Source organism: Microtus pennsylvanicus, chromosome 2 (assembly GCF_037038515.1).
Source record: "Microtus pennsylvanicus isolate mMicPen1 chromosome 2, mMicPen1.hap1, whole genome shotgun sequence".
NCBI classification, from domain to species: Eukaryota; Metazoa; Chordata; class Mammalia; order Rodentia; family Cricetidae; genus Microtus; species Microtus pennsylvanicus.
Window position 1 is genome coordinate 68,729,941 of NC_134580.1, and position 18,126 is coordinate 68,748,066.

At 38.6% G+C, this 18,126-nt stretch overlaps 1 protein-coding gene across 5 annotated transcripts in view; it reads left to right on the top strand.

The window, feature by feature from the left end:
- Positions 1-18,126, top strand: part of Ckap5 (cytoskeleton associated protein 5) — a 91,228-nt gene that overhangs the window by 4,819 nt on the left and 68,283 nt on the right. For 4 of the 5 annotated variants that reach the window (XM_075961373.1, XM_075961375.1, XM_075961374.1 and 1 more), the window contains exon 2: positions 16,111-16,203. In XM_075961373.1, coding sequence (XP_075817488.1) covers positions 16,147-16,203 — 57 coding nt within the window. In that variant the 5' untranslated portion in view covers positions 16,111-16,146. Of the gene's footprint in view, positions 1-10,755; positions 10,878-16,110; positions 16,204-18,126 lie in introns of those variants that run through there. The other variant, XM_075961378.1, reaches the window with a different exon arrangement.

Genomic DNA, 18,126 nt, shown 5'->3' on the forward strand with positions numbered 1-18,126 from the left:
GAGGCCAACCTGATCTACAAGAGCTAGTTCCAGGACAGGTTCCAAAGCTACAGAGAAACCCTGTCTCGGGGGGGAAAAAAAAAAAGATTGAGGTTCATCATATTTTAAAATTTTTTTTTTTAATTTTATGAGTGTTTTGTCTGCACGTATGTCTACAGGCCAGAAGAGGGCACCAGACTGTCTTCCACAGTGACTGCTGCTTTGCAGTTTCTCATTGCTCCACATTCTTGCCTGCACTTAGTTTTAACTGTTTCTTTCATTCATTCATTCATTCATTCACCATTTTAGGAGTAATGTTGTCCTCCTGACTTTAAGAATGTTTTGTTTTTCATGACATTGATGTTTTGAGAGTGATAGCTACATTAAAAAGAAAGTTTTAAAAATTAATTTCTCATTTTAGATTTAAGCAAAAATTGCTTAAGTAGAATTAAATTCCTCTTACCAACCTTCTTGTTGACATCTTACATGGTACATTTGTAAAGGTAAGAAACCAATAATATATTTTATTATTTTTGTTTTTGTTTTTTGAGACAAGGTCTCTCTACAAGCTCTGGCTATCGTGGAACTTACTATGTAGATAAGGCTAAGCTTACTCAGACTCACAGATCTGCTTGTCTCTGCCTCACTCGTGACACCATGCTTTGCTGTTTTATTACTTTTATTTCATGGGGATGGGTTAGTTTATGTCAGCAGTTCTCAACCTGTGGGTCATGACCTCATTGACCCTTTCATGGGGGTTGCATATCAGATACCCTGCATATCAGATATTTATATTATGATTCATAACAGTAGAAAATTACAGTTATGGAGTAGCAGCAAATTAATTTTATGGTTGGAGTCAACACAGCATGAGGAACTGTAAAGGGTTGAAAACCACTAGTTTATGTGTTTGGGTACACATACATATAATGTGTGAATGGAAGTCAGAGGACAATAACTGTGGTTGGATTTGGGTTATCAGGTGTGGGGTCAGATGCCTTCACCTACTGAGCTGTCTCTGAATTTCAGCTGGGCAGTGTTGGTACCCATCTTTAATTCTAGCACTTGAGACCTAGAGGCGACAGATGAATCTCTGAGTTCAGGCCAGAGCTACATAAAGTAACTCTGTCTTGGAAAACAAAAAACAAACAAAACCCCACTGAATTTCATTTGGATTTCAACAGATTTTCTATTTATACCCCAGTTGTGTTTCAGGATCTCGTCCAGGGCAACACATGACATTTAGTAGTCCTCTCCTTGCCTTCTCTGGCAGTTTCTCAGTCTTCCCTTGTCTTCAGGACCTTGGTGATTTTAAAGAAAAATTTTTTAAAGTTACTTTGTAGAGTGGTACTTCCTCTATGTTTGATATTTTTCTTATGATTAGATTAGAGTTATGTGTATTTTTTGAAGAATACCATCATATTGGGTATGTGATAGCCATGTGACATTGTTACCAGTCAATTAACAAGTTCTTTGGCTCTACCTGGATAGACAGCGTGGGTAAGCAAGGAGAAACTCTTTGGTTCTGACAGTTTTTATATCTCTAGGCATTGGACAGCAGCAGAAGAGTACCCTAGGTAGTACAGATTGGCCTTAGTTAGTTACTAGGACTCTTACTATAAAGTTTACCAAGGCTTTAATAGCAATGAAATCTGGTAGAAACTGTTTGAAACATTCCTAGTTAGGGTTATATCTTCAGGGATTAGAGTAGTAGCTATTGATTATCATGTAGTTTCTTCAAAATGTGTTCATCCCTCCCAGAGTGCTGAGGTTAAAGTTATGTGCCACCACAGGCCTGCATTAACTTTTCTTATTTTAATTGTGTGGCGGGGTGGAAGCAGAAGCTCAAAGAAGCCAGAAGAGTCAGATCCCCCTGGGACTGGAGTTCCAGCAAGTTTTTTGGATTGTTACTATGTCTATAAAACTAAAATAAAGCAAACCACCATTCCTTCCTAATAATTTAATCAAGGAGTAGAAAGTGGGTTGTGATTTGCCAGTGCTACAGTTACTTTTTTACTGAGAAACTTGACATTGAAAACACCTTGTTTATGGATGTAAATAACTGTTATCAAATAAGTACCATTTCATATTTTATAGGTGGGAGGCTTTTCAATATAAACTCATAGTTTTATATATGAGAATACTAAAGTCCCAAAGATTAGTTGACCTCTCTGAAGTGCTATAGATAATTAATGTCAGGGAAGAAGTTGTAGAATATTTTCACCCTCACCTCTTCCCTCCCTCCTCCCCTCCCTCACTTCCTCCCTCTCCCATTATGCCTTTCAGGTTAAAAAAAAAAGTTTGCTTTACACTTGTGTTTAAACACTGCAGAGAGCCGGGCGGTGGTGGCGCATGCCTTTAATCCCAGCACTCGGGAGGCAGAGGCAGGTGGATCTCTGTGAGTTCGAGACCAGCCTGGTCTACAAGAGCTAGTTCCAGGACAGGCTCCAAAACCACAGAGAAACCCTGTCTCGAAAAACCAAAAAAAAAAACACTGCAGAGTATGTTTTTACATTATAAGAACCTTTTAGTTGGAAGCAAAGTCCCTCTCCTATTCTAAATCTCCATGGTGTCTTTTATATATTAAAAATAATTATGTTACCTTTTTTCTTTTAAATCTCCTATTTTCTATCCTCAGTCAAAGAACTGAATCATTACCAATGGACAGGCAGACCTCCTTTCTTAAGTTCCTGATTATATTTCCTGCCTCTTTGTAATTTTTCTTTTGTGTATATAAGTGTCTGTGTGTATGTATATGTACCACATGCATTCAGTCCCTGAAGAGGCCAGAAGATTTTAGGAACTGGAGTTACAGGCATTAGGAATCAAACCTGGGCCTCTGGAAGAGCATCCAATGTTTAAAAAAAAAAAAAAGTGCTGTCTTTTTGTTTTTTTTGTATGTTTGTTTATGGACATAGTTGCATGAGTTTAATTCCAGCTCTTGGAAGGCAGAGCAGACAGAGGCAGATCTCTGTGAGCTTGAGGCAAACGTGGTCTACATAGTGAGTCTCAGAGTAGCCAGAGCTATGTAGATACCCTGTTTGAAAACAAACATAATTATTATTTATTTGTATGGGTGATTTGCCTGAATGTGTGTCGCTGTACCACGCAGTATATGATACCCTGAAGGACAAAAGAGAGTGTTAGCTCCTCTAAAACTGAAGCTACAGAAAGTGATGAGTTGCCATGTTGGTGCTGGGAACTGGACCTGAGTCCTGTTCAAGAAAAAGTGCTTTTTAACTGCTGAGCCATTTTTCTAGTACCTTCCCTGCCTCTTCTATGCTGAGCTTCCAGCATAGCCTTTCCTTAGTCTTTAACTACAGATGAATGTACCCCTTGATTGTTTGGGCTTGTATCGTTGTACCATATAGATTAAGTACTTCATGCCCCCCGCTGTGGATTGTTAGGTTCATCCATGTAACTGCTAATCATTATTTTCTGGCTGTAGAATATCTTTTCAGTAAGTATGCCATGACTTTTAAGAAATTGTTTCCTGTTAGTGAAATTGCTTAAAATTATAGTTCCTATACTATAACACTTACTTTGTGGTTTTTAACATTCACAAAACATGTTGACTGTCACTGTCTAATTCCAAAATGTTTATCACTCCACCAGAAGAAAATTTTGTACCTATTGGCAGTCACTTCCCATTCCCCTCATTCCCTACAAACCACTTTAAAACACTTCATAACAGTGGAATTGCACAACTCATATCCTTTTGTGTCTGACATCTTTCACTTTGAATAATATTTGAGGTTCATACATGTGATAGCATGTTTCATTACTCTATTCCTTTTTCTGTTTGTTTGTTTGTTTTGATACAGGGTTTCTCTGTATCCCTGGCTGTCCCTACTAGCTCTGTAGACCAGGCTGACCTTGGATTCACAGAGTTCTGCTTGCCTCTGCCTCCTGAGTGCTGGGATTAAAGGTGTGCACAACCACTCCATTTTTATGACTGTATGACACTGTTATATGGGTTTGTCTTATCTATAAGTTGATAGGTATTTTTCAATTTTGAGACTATTTCTCATTTATATGTCATTTTGTATTATCTTTTCAATTCTGTTGGAAATGGATTGTTAATATTTAATGTTTTTCTTATATGTATATAGCAGTTTACATGCCTACCAACTCTGTGCAAAAATCCTACACCTGTCTATTCTTTATTTTTTAAAGGTTTTTAATATAATTTTATTGTGTATGCAGGTCAGAGTATAACTTGTAGGAACTAGTTCTTTCCTTTCCTTCTACCTTGTAGGTACTGGAGATTGAACTAAGGTTGTCAGGTTTGGTAGCAAGCACTTTGACTCATTGAGCTATCTCACTGGCCATCCAGACCCCCTTTTTCTTAAAGCTTTTAGTATTTGCAACATGGGGCATATTATTTATGTTTCTTAAACTTTATTCATAGTTTCTTTTTGTCTTTTAGAGAATTACACTTTTGAAAATAAAGATGTTTAATGTGACTTGCTATATAATGACATTATTTTTTTAATATTTATTTTTTTAATTTATTTATTTATTAAAGATTTCTGTCTCTTCCCCCGCCACCGCCTCCCATTTCCCTCCCCCTCCCCCAATAAAGTCCCCCTCCCTCCTCCTCCCAAAGAGCAATCAGGGTTCCCTGCCCAGTGGGAAGTCCAAGGAACCCCCACCTCCATCCAGGTCTAGTAAGTTGAGCATCCAAACTGCCTAGGCTCCTACAAAGCCAGTACGTGCAGTAGGATCAGAAACCCATTGCCATTGTTCTTGAGTTCTCAGTAGTCCTCATTGTCCGCTATGTTCAGAGAGTCCGGTTTTATCCCAGGCTTTTTCAGACCCAGGCCAGCTGGCCTTGGTGAGTTCCCGATAGAACATCCCCATTGTCTCAGTGTGTGGGTGCACCCCTCGCGGTCCTGAGTTCCTTGCTCGTGCTCTCTCTCCTTCTGCTCCTGATTTGGACCTTGAGATTTCAGTCCGGTGCTCCAATGTGGGTCTCTGTCTCTGTCTCCTTCCATCGCCTGATGAAGGTTAATATTCAGTAGGATGCCTAAATGTTTTTCTTTGGGTTCTCCTTATTTAGCTTCTCTAGGATCACTAATTATAGGCTCAATGTCCTTTGTTTATGGCTAGAAACCAAATGTGAGTGAATACATCCCATGCTCCTCTTTTTGGGTCTGGCTTACCTCACTCAGGATAGTGTTTTCTATTTCCATCCATTTGCATGCAAAATTCAAGAAGCCCTTGCTGAGTAGTACTCTAATATGTAAATATTCCATACTTTCTTCATCCATTCTTCCATTGAAGGGCATCTAGGTTGTTTCCAGGTTCTGGCTATTACAAACAATGCTGTTATGAACATCGTAGAGTATATACTTTTGTTGTATGATAGGGCCTCTCTTGGGTATATTCCCAAGAGTGGTATTGCTGGGCCCAGGGGTAAGTTGATCCCGAATTTCCTGAGAAACCGCCACACTGCTTTCCAAAGTGGTTGCACAAGTTTGCATTCCCACCAGCAATGGATGAGTGTACCCCTTTCTCCACAACCTCTCCAGCAAAGGCTATCATTGGTGTTTTTTATTTTAGCCATTCTGACAGGTGTAAGAATGGTATATAATGACATTATTTTAAAATTGTATTTAATCCATAGAAAAACCCATTTGAATATTGAAAAGTCAGTTTGGAGGCTGGTGAATTGGTCCTGAGATTAAATGCACTTCTTGCTCCTTGAGGACCTGAGTTTATGTTGTGTGACAACACTTTCCCTGAGGAGACTCATACACATACCTACTCACCCCAAATAATGAGTCCACAACAGACAGACCAAAGTTCAGCTTGGTGACCAGTGAGTTTTATTGGGGTTACTTACAGGAGCATACATGACTGAGAGACCACTGCATCATCAAAGCCCACTTCAGCACAGATGACAATTCTAGAAAGCTGGGGACCTTGAGTAAAATGACTGGAGATATCTTTGCCAATGATTGTTGATCTAAACTCTTTAAGGCAACTTGGCTAGTCTTTGGAGCTTGTCTTGTCTGAGAGTGACTCTCAACAAACTCCTTATATAGTCTTGAAGAGAGGGGGACCTAGTCAGTCTGATCAGTTTTAGGAACTTCCTGAAGCTATTTTGAGTTGTTTATCTTTTATGTTAAGGAAGTTCCCTGGGAGATGGAATGTTTCTATCTTGAGGAAATTGCTACTTCCAGCCATCCACATCAAGTGGCTCAGGGTTGCCTGTATGTAATCCAACTTCAGGGACTCTGGCATCTTCTCATGTCCTTCCCTGGGCACCTGCATGCATGTTCACATACCCAGCACAGACACACACAAATACTTAGACATAATTAAAAATATTAATTCTTTTTAAAGCAAAGAAAACTCATTTAAAGGATACATTTTTGGTTTGTTCTAACACTTTTGTTGATCTATATAGATTGTTGGTACAGAAAACAATAACTTGATTCCGACTGCTCACAGATGCAGTTTGAAAGAGTAGTTTTCATTGGTATTTGCTTTTGAAAGTGCTATAAAATGACCTCTGTTCCTGGGTGATGGTGGCACACGCCTTTAATCCCAGAACTTGGGAGGCAGAGATAGGTGGATCTCTGAGTTAAAGACCAGCCTTGTTTATAAACAGGGTTCTACACAAAAACTCTGTCTCAAAAAGAAAAAAAAATCTATGTTTCATATTAAATGATCAATGATGATGACTGGTTGATTTTTAAAAAGAGTGTTATAACTCCTTAACAATTGCATAGAGAACTGGCTTGATTTCTTAGGTATAAAACCAGATACAGATAGAAAGTTAGGATTAGTAATTCACTTACTCTTGAATTCTTAAATTTGTTTCAAAATGGTTCATACAGCTACTTTGGAAAATGATTAAGTATTTACATGTAAGAATAAATACACACAACATACCGCAAAGCAGTTCTACTTTAGATAATTATCTGAGAGAAGTAAGACTGAACATGCAGACAAAACCTGTATGAGAAAGCTGCTAGCAATTTCTTTTCAAAATGTGTTAACAACTAAGTGGCTTGAGTTTGTAAACAGGAACATAATGTTTATATCTTGCAGTCAAGTAATGAAAAGGAAGAAATGGCCATTTTATGCATCTACATGGATGAATGATCTGTTATTTTTTGTTGTTCCTGGGTATAGAACCCAGGGAGCCAGACAGGATGAACAAGAGCTCTGCGATTGAACCACAATCCCAGCCCTTTATCTCATTTGTATTATAATGACTCAAAGAAACTAGACTCAAACGACAACATACTATATGATGTTATTTATGTAACAGTGTTAGGAAGGCAAAAGTATAGGAACTGATTGGTGGTTTCCTTGGAGTGTGGAAAGGTGTTAACTATAAAGGTCACAAAAGTTTTGGGCTGTTGGTGCTCTTGTTTGTGGTAATGGATATGTAGCTCTCTGTGTTTTTCAGAACTGTATGCTATATGGAACAAATTTTACTGTATATGGATTATGTTTTTCAGAACTGTATGCTATATGCAACAAATTTTACTGTATATGAATTATGTTTTTCAGAACTGTATGCTATATGGAACAAATTTTACTGTATATGAATTATGTTTCAGTAAGCCTGACTTTAAATAAAAGATCCTATCTCAGAGAGGCATTTCTACACCAGTCACAAATGTTATGTATATAAACTCATACAGATATACACACATACACATTAATAGTAAAAATGAATCTTTTAAAGAATCTGATGAGGGGGTCATAGAGATGGTTCAGAGGTTAAGAGCACTGACTGCTCTTCCAGAGGACCTGAGTTAAACTCCCAGCACCCACATGGTAGCTCACAACCATTTATAAGATCTGGTGCCCTCTTCTGGCCTGCTGGCATACATGCAGGAAGAACAAACACTGTATACATAATAAATCTTTAAAAAAGAAAAGGATCTCATAAGAAAGACTAATCTACAAACACTTAGTACAGTGTTAACTTTATGTGTATACAATGAAAGAGGGTCTTGATTGCTTAATTCATGAATGTCAGTAAATGTACTGTAGAAACATCTTGACTGTTAGTTTCTCTTCAGTTCTCATAGACCTTTAGATTAAGAATAACCTGAGTCTATCTACTCTTCAGTCTTCATGCTTGTCCTCTGAATCTAAATTCTACTTGAACCCCTATTCACATAAGAGGTGTTAATTTATAAGTAGACATTGATTCTCATACTAATTTGATTACTTTAGTAGGGTTTTTTTTTTTAATTATATTGTGGAACTGGGCCCGGTGTGCTGTTATATAATCCAACTGTTAGAGGCTGAACCAGGAAGATCACAAGTCTAAAAACTGCCTAGACTACAAAGAATTCAGAGGACACCTGAGCGGTTTAGTGAAACATTGTTTCAAAATATAAAGTAAGGTTTTTTTTATATTTATTTATTTATTATGTATACAATATTCTGTCTGTGTGTATGCCAGAAGACCAGAAGAGGGCACCAGACCCCATTACAGATGGTTGTGAGCCACCATGTGGTTGCTGGGAATTGAACTCAGGACCTTTGGAAGAGCAGGCAATGTTCTTAGCCTCTGAGCCATCTCTCCAGTCCCCATAAAGTAAGTTTTTAAGAAGGCAAGGCAAGAGACAGAGTTCCAACGTGGTCTTGCCTAACATGTACAAGACCCTTTGTTCAATCCCTAGTGCTGCAAAATTAAAATAATTCAATGGAGGATTTTTTTCATTCAGTGTAAAGAAAATTGATATGCAATGATATAATCTTTGAAGCTCTCAAAGACCATGTATTTACTCCAAGATTTTTTTTTTAGTTTAATTGTGTGCATTGAGAGTGAGGTTTGTGTGCCATCGTATCGTGTGGAAGTCATAGGATTTCGTAGAGTTCTCTCCTTCCATTCCTATGTGGATCCCAGAGGTTGAACTCAGGTTGCTAGGCTTATTCAGTAAATACCATTACCTACTGAGCCTTCACTCCAGCTCAGTCCCTGAGATTTTAATGCAGTTTCCCTACAAATTTATAAAGAGCTTCCTTTTAAATTAGATGTTTGTATATCCCAATTATATTTGTTTGTAATAGTCCTTTGCTTGCATAGACTTGTAGTAAATTCTTGGCATATTTTTGAAAGACCATTTTTTATTCACAAAAAGGGGAAGGTTATTTTACTTTTTTGCCTCCTATTAACCGCCCTAACCTATCTGATATGAATACCTAGGAGCCTTCTCTTTGCTGTTACGGGAGAATGTGAAAGAGCAAGAGGGGGCATTGAAAGCTTCTGGAATTTCTTTCTGTGTCTTTGTGCTGCAGTTTGAAGAATGGCTCATTCTAAGAGAGGTTTTTTTTTTTTTAAAGCAGCTTTTATGATGGCATCTGGGTATTTATTTGCTTTAATGGTTTGACTATTGTCTGCACTTTTTTTAAGACCCTTTAAAGACTTAGGATTATGGTATTGGAAACTAGTCAGCTCCTTTATTTTTGTGGCATTACCTGTATTACTACCAAACCAGAGATCTACTTCCAAGGTCATTTACGGCCTGCTTTGGAAAACCTTTGGTCTGGAGGCAGCATCCTGGGAGTGCAGAACTCTGGGTGAAGGTTGCTGCGGTCCCTTTAAGCGTTCTGTGGGCGTGCAGAGGGCCATTGAGGGTGGGACAGGGCAACTCTTGACAGTGGTGCTTCTGTCCCTGCCCCCCCCCCTCCAGGCGGTTCCCAGCAGCTGACTTGCCAGTGCGGCTGCCTCCCGCCGGCTACCGGGTATTCCTGCTGATCATGCACGGATTTTAGGGCCCGGATTTTAGGGCCCGACCTTTCCCTGCTAGGGTAGCGTAAGTGTCAGACTACCGAAAGGGGGCAAGCATCCCGTGCTGGTCCCGAAGTCCTGGTGCACGTACCTCAGGGGACTTAACAGTCCGGGAAGGAGGGAAAGCAATGCAGGCTGCAGTGTGCTAAAGCTGGGGCATCAGCTCTACCTCTGGGTGGTGCCAGCAGCCCTGGAATGTTTGTTTGGATGTGTTGTGTTTAAGTCGTGCTGATGACCTGGCTTTCCCCAGCCTAGTTCCTATTTGGAGTGAAGAGGGGATTGATTTTTACCCGAGTTTAACCTGATGGGGCAGAATGGGTGGAACTGAATCTAGTGTTCTGGACCTTGGGTTCTTAGCTTGGAATTTAGAGACCTGGCTAGCCTCCTGCATGAGTAAGCTTTAGGTTTTCAGTCTCCTTGGTAGTGTTGAGCAGTAATTCTCAAAGTTGACCTAATTCTCAGCGGCTTCAGCTCTCCATCTCCCAGAGGCTTGTGTTGGGATCCAGTACCCCTTTTGGAAACATTGACAGCAATCATACAGGGAGAGTCCTGCTAACCCTCTTCCCTGACGATAGAATAGCATCATATAAATGGTACAGCTCTTTACCTGCCTCAGAATAAGTAAAGCAACTATGACTGAAGGTTAGTGAGATAACTTGCTAGAGAAGCAGTTCAATGCAGAGTACACAAGCAAGATATTTAATGTTTATTACTGGAGACATCTGGAGGCAGTGAAGGTGTGTATTTGTTAGAGGGAAAGTGTTATCGTTTTTGTTACTTCCACATAGATGAGATTCTTTTGGACTTTGGACAAGTAATAATCTTAAATATTCTATGACATAATTTTTACTTTTTTTTTAGTCCATGTGCCCTTCATAGATGTGGTTTGAGTAAAGATCTATAAACATATATTCATTATATCGTTTTATAATGACTGTCTTTTTAAAAAATGAGTACATTGCATGTCAGTGATCATTTAAAAGGTTTAATTTTTTTTTAATTTTTAGAGCATTTACGTGTTTGGGGTTGTGAACATGTGCATGTCACAGCCTGTATGTGGATGCCAGATGACAGCTTGCAGGAGTTGGCTCTTTCCTTACATCATGTGGATACCGGGGATTGAACTCAGGTCATCAGGCTTGACAACAAGTACATTTATACACTGAGCCATCTTGTATATAATGGTTTATAATTTTTTGTTTGTTTGTTTGTTTGTGTTTTTGATATTGGTGATATTGGTATGATACCCAGGCTGGCTCTCAAACTTTTGGAATCAAGTTATCCTCTTGTCTTAACCTTCCAGATAGCTGGAACTACAGGCATAAATGTTAGGGATTATGCTTTGGGTGACCAGAATCTTCCATCAGGCTTCTCAGACTCATCCTGTGATTCTGCAGTAGCGTTTTCTTAGCCTGAGAGAGAGTCCAGGAATGCTAATCAAATTCAGAGCTCTTGTATTGTGATAGTAAAGGACTTTATAGGTCAAGAGCTTGGAAATTAGCCATAGAAGAGTTGAACTGCCAACAATTCTTTCCAAGTAAAATGCAAAACCAAGCTCTGTGGTTATTGTAGACTGTCATTACAACAGGAATTTAAAATAAAAGGATACCACACGTGAGCATCTGGGAAGCTGGGGAAGAGTATGTACTGTAAAGCAGGAGCTAGTTCTAAGCCCAGCTCCAACACTATTTACCACATAATCCCTCTGCCTTATTTTTAGGTGGTTGAAGAATACTATATTGCTGGAGCTTATGCTCAGATATATATATATATAATGTCTGTGTGTGTGCTCACTAAACTGAAAAATGAACTGAAAACTAAAATGAAATTTATTCTAAGTTCTGCCTTTATGTATAATCTTAAAAATTTCTTCCCCTCGGGTTTAAAGGTAAGCAATTGTGTGTAACCTTTACTAGCAACAGAGCAGACTGTCATATTTGAGGTCTTTGGAGACATTAGATATATCTGTAGAAAATGAATAATTCTTTGGTAGAACAAAATTCTTTTCGTTGACCTCTTTGCCTTTGGCTCAACTATAGGTGGTGGTAGAATCTCCTAGGTACATTGAACCACTTGAAATTTCTCAGTATTTTTCTAGGGCCCAGACCATAAGAGTCACATGTTGTGTGTCTTTCAGTAGAGTTTTGTTACTTTTAAAACAAACTGTTACTTTAATAACATCTTTGTGTTTTTTGTATCTAAAATCCAGAGCCCTCTGTTTACCACAGTGTTACAGTTTAGCTATTTGAATACGCTCCCCACCTGTCCCCTTGGAGATCACCCTGTGGTCTAAAGCGGACTCTACCTTCTAGCTTCTCTTCCACTCCCCCAAAGACAACTCAGATCTCTTGGTTTTCCCTCAGGGGTGCCATTTTTCACCCCTACTCTTAGATAGTCTGAAGCCTCCCTCTCTGCATTAGACTTTACCCTTAGCTCTCATCTTCTTTAGCTGCAAAGACTTGCTGATTCTTTCTCTGTAATATAACTCCTTTCAGTATCCCTGCCCACTCTTTCCATTCCTGTTGATTAAACCTTTAGCTCTGGCTCCTGGAGGAGTATTGTAATCATTTCCAATCAAAACTCTACTTTGGTCATGTATGGCGCTACAGCCTGTAATCTCACCACTTTGGAGGTGAGACAGAAAAGCTGGGAATTGAAAACCAGACTGAGATACATGTCTCAAGCTAAAAACAAACCACCCCACAAATGAAACCTTCTACTTTCTCTACTTTCTAATTTGTTCTAGTAGGTGCCTTTTAAAGAGATTTTAGTTACTAATCGTTAATCTTTGCTCTGACCTTAATCTCTCTGATTTTATACTTAGGAAATTATTAATCACATATACAGAGACCCTATCTCCAAGGCTTTGCCTTTAATGTTTCCTAAACATAAAATTATTTTTTTCCACCTGTTCCTCCCCCACTTTAGACAGAATCTTAACATGCTGGCCTCAAACTCACAATCGTCTTTTTTGCCACAGTTTTTCCCAAATGTTGAAATCACAGGTGTTTACCACCATTCCTTGTTAATACTCATTTTTAAAAATTTCATCTACCATTTGTCACTGACAGTGCCAAATGCCATAAGGTTGTCGCTGACAGTCTGCTCCTTCTTTATGACTCCGCATATGGTGTATTTTACTTTTATATGAGGGCTGTTTGTTGATCTATCTTTCTTGTACTGTTCTACACTTCTTGAGTACCTCATGGTTTATCTTCTCAGGACTTTTGTTACTAAACTTGCTTAGTTTTTGTGTAGCTATCACCACAATTTAAGAACATTTCCATTACTTCCAAAAGAGGCCAAGGCACATAACTCAGTGGTAGAGTGCTTGCCTAATATGTTCAACCAACCCGTACTCTCTCCCCCATACCACCAAGAAAACAAGAAAATACTTTGGGAATTTCTGTTATCTCCAAAGAAACTAATCTTATTTAAAAAAACAGACAACAAAAACAACAAAAATCCCCTGTTTTGGACATTTTATTGAAATGGAATTAAACCATATAGAGTCCTGTGATTAAACATAATTTTGCCAAGGCTCATTTATGCTATAAACTGTCCACGTTTTATTTCTTTTTATTCCAGCTTTGAGAGGCTGCAGAGGTGGCTCAGTAGTTAGATGCTCAGTAAGATTGCTGACTGTGATACTTTCACAGAATGAAGTACAATGTGGGTGTTATTTTCTCAAAAACATGAAAATATTTGCAAATGCAAAATAGGTCTTACCTGGGCATAGTGGCAAGTACCTAAAATGTCAGCATTTGAGAGGTGAGGGGCTGAAGGATCAGGATTTTAAGATTATCCTGAACTACATAGTGAGTTCAAAGGCAACTTAGGCCAAAACAAAGCTTAAAAGAGGAATAACCTTATCTTTTTCATGTGATTTATATACAAGCTCATTTTAATTACTGTTAGTAAATTTTCATTTTAATACGTTTCTTTGTGAATTTTGTATAGTAAATGGTTTTTTTCTTCCAGCAACTGTTTTCACAATCAGAAAGGTGTTTCCTAATGGAAAGCATAAAGTTTTTAAAGATTATTGACTATCAACCTTATTAAAATTGCTTAACTATGAGGCCAGAGAGATGTTTCAGTAATGCTGCTCTTCCAGAGGACCTGATCTCAGTTCCCAGTACCCACGTCAGCGAGTTTACAACTGCCTGTAATCCAGCTCTAATCTGACACATTCTTCAGATCTCCACAGGAACACACACCCACCCAACACATACACATAAATAAAAATATTTTTAAAAGTGGTTTAAGCTAGGCATGGCGACTCACACTTTATATCCCAGCACTTGAGATGGAAGGCAACTGGATCTTTATGAGTTCTAGGCAGCCTGTTTATGTAGCAAGCTCTGTGTTAACCAAGGCTACACAGTGAGACTTTCTCAAAAACAACAGCAAAAAAGATTTAAATATACAGAATATTTACAAAGGAATGAATTATTCATGGATTTACTCGTTTACTAGTTTGTATAAGCATGGGTTAGATTTGTATTTAACAGGACTAGGTAGAAGGCTAGCTAGTATTGAGAGTTGTCTGTAATGATTTCTCTCCTTCTCTCCTTCTTTTCCCAGAAGTCTCGATCTAGTACAGTCTGGCTTCAAACTCACTCTTTAACCCAAGATGCCCTTGATCTTTCAATAATCCTCCTGCCTCAGCATCATGGGTGATAGGATTACAGGGTTGAGCTACCATATCCAGCTTTTGTTCTATTCTGTTGTTTTGTATTAAGACTAGGTTTCATGCCTCAGCTTCTTGAGGGCAAGGATTACAAGCTTGTATCACCATGCCTGGTTTATATAAGTTATTTTCTATAAGAAATTTTAGGAGCTGAGTGGTAGTGGTGTACACCTTTAATCCCAGCGATGGGGAGGCAGAGGCAGGCCGATTTCCAAGTTCAAGGCCAACCTGGTCTACAAAGTGAATTCCAGGACAGGCTACTCAGAGAAACTGTCTTGAAAAACAAAAAAACAAAAAAACCAAAGAAAGAAAAATTCTTTATATTCTCTGAAGGTTGGGTGAATAAATGCATGAAACCAGTAGTAGAGAAATGAACAGTAATGAACTAATGAATATATATTTCTTAAGTGCATACAGGGGAAATGATGGAAGTTTTTCTAGCATTCTAAGTTGTAGAAAGGAATAGAGACTTGACATTTTTAGCAAAGAGAGGAGGAATCCATAGTAAATAGAAGCTTCTTTGGTTACACAAATAAAGTCAGATGAACTGTCCTATGACATCGGTGACAATTTCTGCATGGCCCAAGTATGGAGCCTAGTCTTATCTTTGAGAAACTCCAGTATCCTGCTTCAGGGCAGAGAAGGGGACCTCCAAAGGTGAACAAATTTCCCTGCTAATGTAGGCTTTCTCTGTGGATGGAGATTTCTTTTATAAAAAGACAGCTTTTCAAAGCTATTTATGTGTCTGAACTCTTATTTTTAGTAACCAACTAGAAATATGCCAAAGAAGTTGATATAGGAGTGTAATATTTGGTCTCCCGTATTCTTTTTTTTTTAAAGATTTATTTATTTATTTATTATGTACAAAGTGTTCAGCCTCCATGTATGCCTGCAGGCCAGAAGAGGGCACCAGATCTCATTACAGATGGTTGTGAACCACCATGTGGGTTGCTGAGACTTGAACTCAGGACCTCTAGAAGAGCAGTCAGTGCTCTTAACCTCTAAGCCATCTCTCCAGTCCCTCCCATATTAAGGGCCAAGTAGATCATTTCTTTTTTTGTAATTAGTTTTTATTTATTTTTTGGTTTTTATTTTATTTTTTTATTATTATTTTTTTTCCGAGACAGGGTTTCTCTGTAGCTTTGGAGCCTTCTGGAACTAGCTCTTGTAGACCAGGCTGGTCTCAAACTCACAGAGAGTGCCAACATTTCACACCTTTAATCCCAGCACTTGGGAGGTAAGGCAGACAGATATCTGAGTTTGAGGCCAGCCCTCTCTATAGATCCAATTCCAAGACAGCCAGGGGTAGACAGAAAAATCCTGTCTCAAAACAAAACAATGAAAACAAAGACAAAAAAAAAAAACCAGGAAAAGAAAATGTTCTATTAGCCAGGCCCACACCTGCAAGCACCTTTAATTCTAGCTAGCAGGAGGCAGAGGCAGGTGGATGTCTATGAATTTGAGGACAGCCAGACAACCTGTCTTGGGGGAAAAAAAAGAAGAAAAAGAAAAAGGTTCTATTAATAGAATTAAGTAATAGGCATCTGATCAAAGAAGGGACTTTTTAACTCCTTTATACATCCATGATAATCCAAGAAAAATGATTTTTTGTCACGAGACTACTTGGTTATTAGAGTTAATGAGTATCTACTATCTACTTTTATCTGTGTAGGAACTACTTTTAACTCCAAGAAAAAGTGGAAGCACAATGGGAGATGACAGTGAGTGGTTGAAACTGCCAGTTGATCAGAAATGTGAACACAAGGTAAGACTTTTAGAATTTAAATTTTATTGTTATTGTTTTGTCAGCATTTATTATTACCTTGCTTAGAATATCAAACATCGATAACATTTTATGCCATTAGAAATAGGAGTCCAGGGCTGGAGAGATGGCTCAGCGGTTAAGAGCAGTGCCTCTCCTTCCAAAGGTTCTGAGTTCAATTCCCAGCAACCACATGGTGGCTCACAACCATCTGTAATGAGGTCTGGTGCCTCTTCTAGCCTGCAGGCATACACACAGACAGAATATTGTATACATAATAAGTAAATGAATATTTAAAAAAAAAAAAGAAAAGAGAAGAAATAGGAGTCCAGCTGGGCGGTGGTGGTGTGCGCCTTTAATCCCAGCACTCGGGAGGCAGAGGCAGGCGGATCTCTATGAGTTTGAGGCCAGCCTGGTCTACAGAGCTAGTTCCAGAACAGCTAGAGATACACAGAAAAACCCTGTCGAAAGAAAGAAAGAAAGAAAGAAAGAAAGAAAGAAAGAAAGAAAGAAAGAAAGAAAGAGGGGAGGGAAGGAAAGGAAAGGAAAAACGGGAGTTGTCTACCTAAGTGTGGTGGTGTACCCATGTAATCCCAGTACTCGGGGAGAGGAAACAGGAGATTTGGGAGTTAAGGCCAGCTTCGGTTGGTTACATAGCAAATTCTAGGCCAACCGTGGCTACATAACCCTATTTAAAAGAAACAAAACAAAAAAAGATGGTTCAGTAAATAAAAATACTTGCTACTCAAGCCTGATGTCCTAAATTCTAAGCCCAAAATCCATACAAAATGTTGGTGTAGTGGCTTCCATTTGTAATCCCAGCACCTACCTGGTGGTTAGATGGGAAATAGAGATAAATCTTCCAGAAACTCTCAGGCAGGCTATCCTGGAATATGCAGTACAAAACAACGAGAAAGACTCTGCTTCCAAAACAGGGTAAAAGGTGAGAAACAACTCTGAAAGTTGTCTTGTGATTTCCACAATGTATACATAATAAGTAAATGTATATTATTACACACCCAGGCACATGTGTACCCCATATACACGCACCCTACAAACACAAAATAGCTATCTCTGGCTTGATTTAAAAAACAAAAAACTTCCCTTTAATCCCAGAACTCTGGAGGTAGAGGCATTTGGATCTGATTTCAAGGCCAGTATGGTCTATAGTGTAAGATCCTAGGCAACCAGGCATACACAGAGAAATCCTGCCGGGGGGAGGGGGTATGGATACTGCTTTTTGCATTTGCAGTGTGTTTTAGCCCTGAATGTTGAGCATTTTTTAGATTCTCTGGCTTATATAGTGTGTATTCCAGTATCTACCCTTTAAAGCTAGCCATCTTTTAATTATGGATAATTTTAAGCTAATAGATAATTTCTGATTCATATCATTAAGCAATTATCTTTTTCAGTTATTTTATTGTCCCTAACTACACCATTGTGGTTTCTTTTATATTTATATTTCTGTAATTTTGAGATAGGATTGACTGTGTAGCTGAGACAAACTTCCTCCCTCCATTTAATGAATGCTGGAATTAAGACATGATTCGCCATATCCTAACCATGTGCAAATGTTTACCAGGTAGTAGAGAATTCTATTTCTTTTCTTACAAATTTCTACTTAAAATGCACAGGTTTTCTCATTTTTGTTTTGTTTTTGTTGCATTTTTGAGACAGTTTCTCTGCATAGTCTTGCCTGTCCTGGAACTCACTGTGTGTAGACCAGACTGGCCATGAACTCACAGGGATAGATATACCTGCCTCTGCCTCTGCCTCTGCCTCTGCCTCTGCCTCTGCCTCTGCCTCCTGAGTGCTGGAACTAAGGGCATGTACCTGGCTATTTTACCTTTTTAATAGTTTTTTTTTTTAAATTTATTTAACTTTATGTGCATTGGTATAACGATGTCAGATTCTCTGAAGTTACAG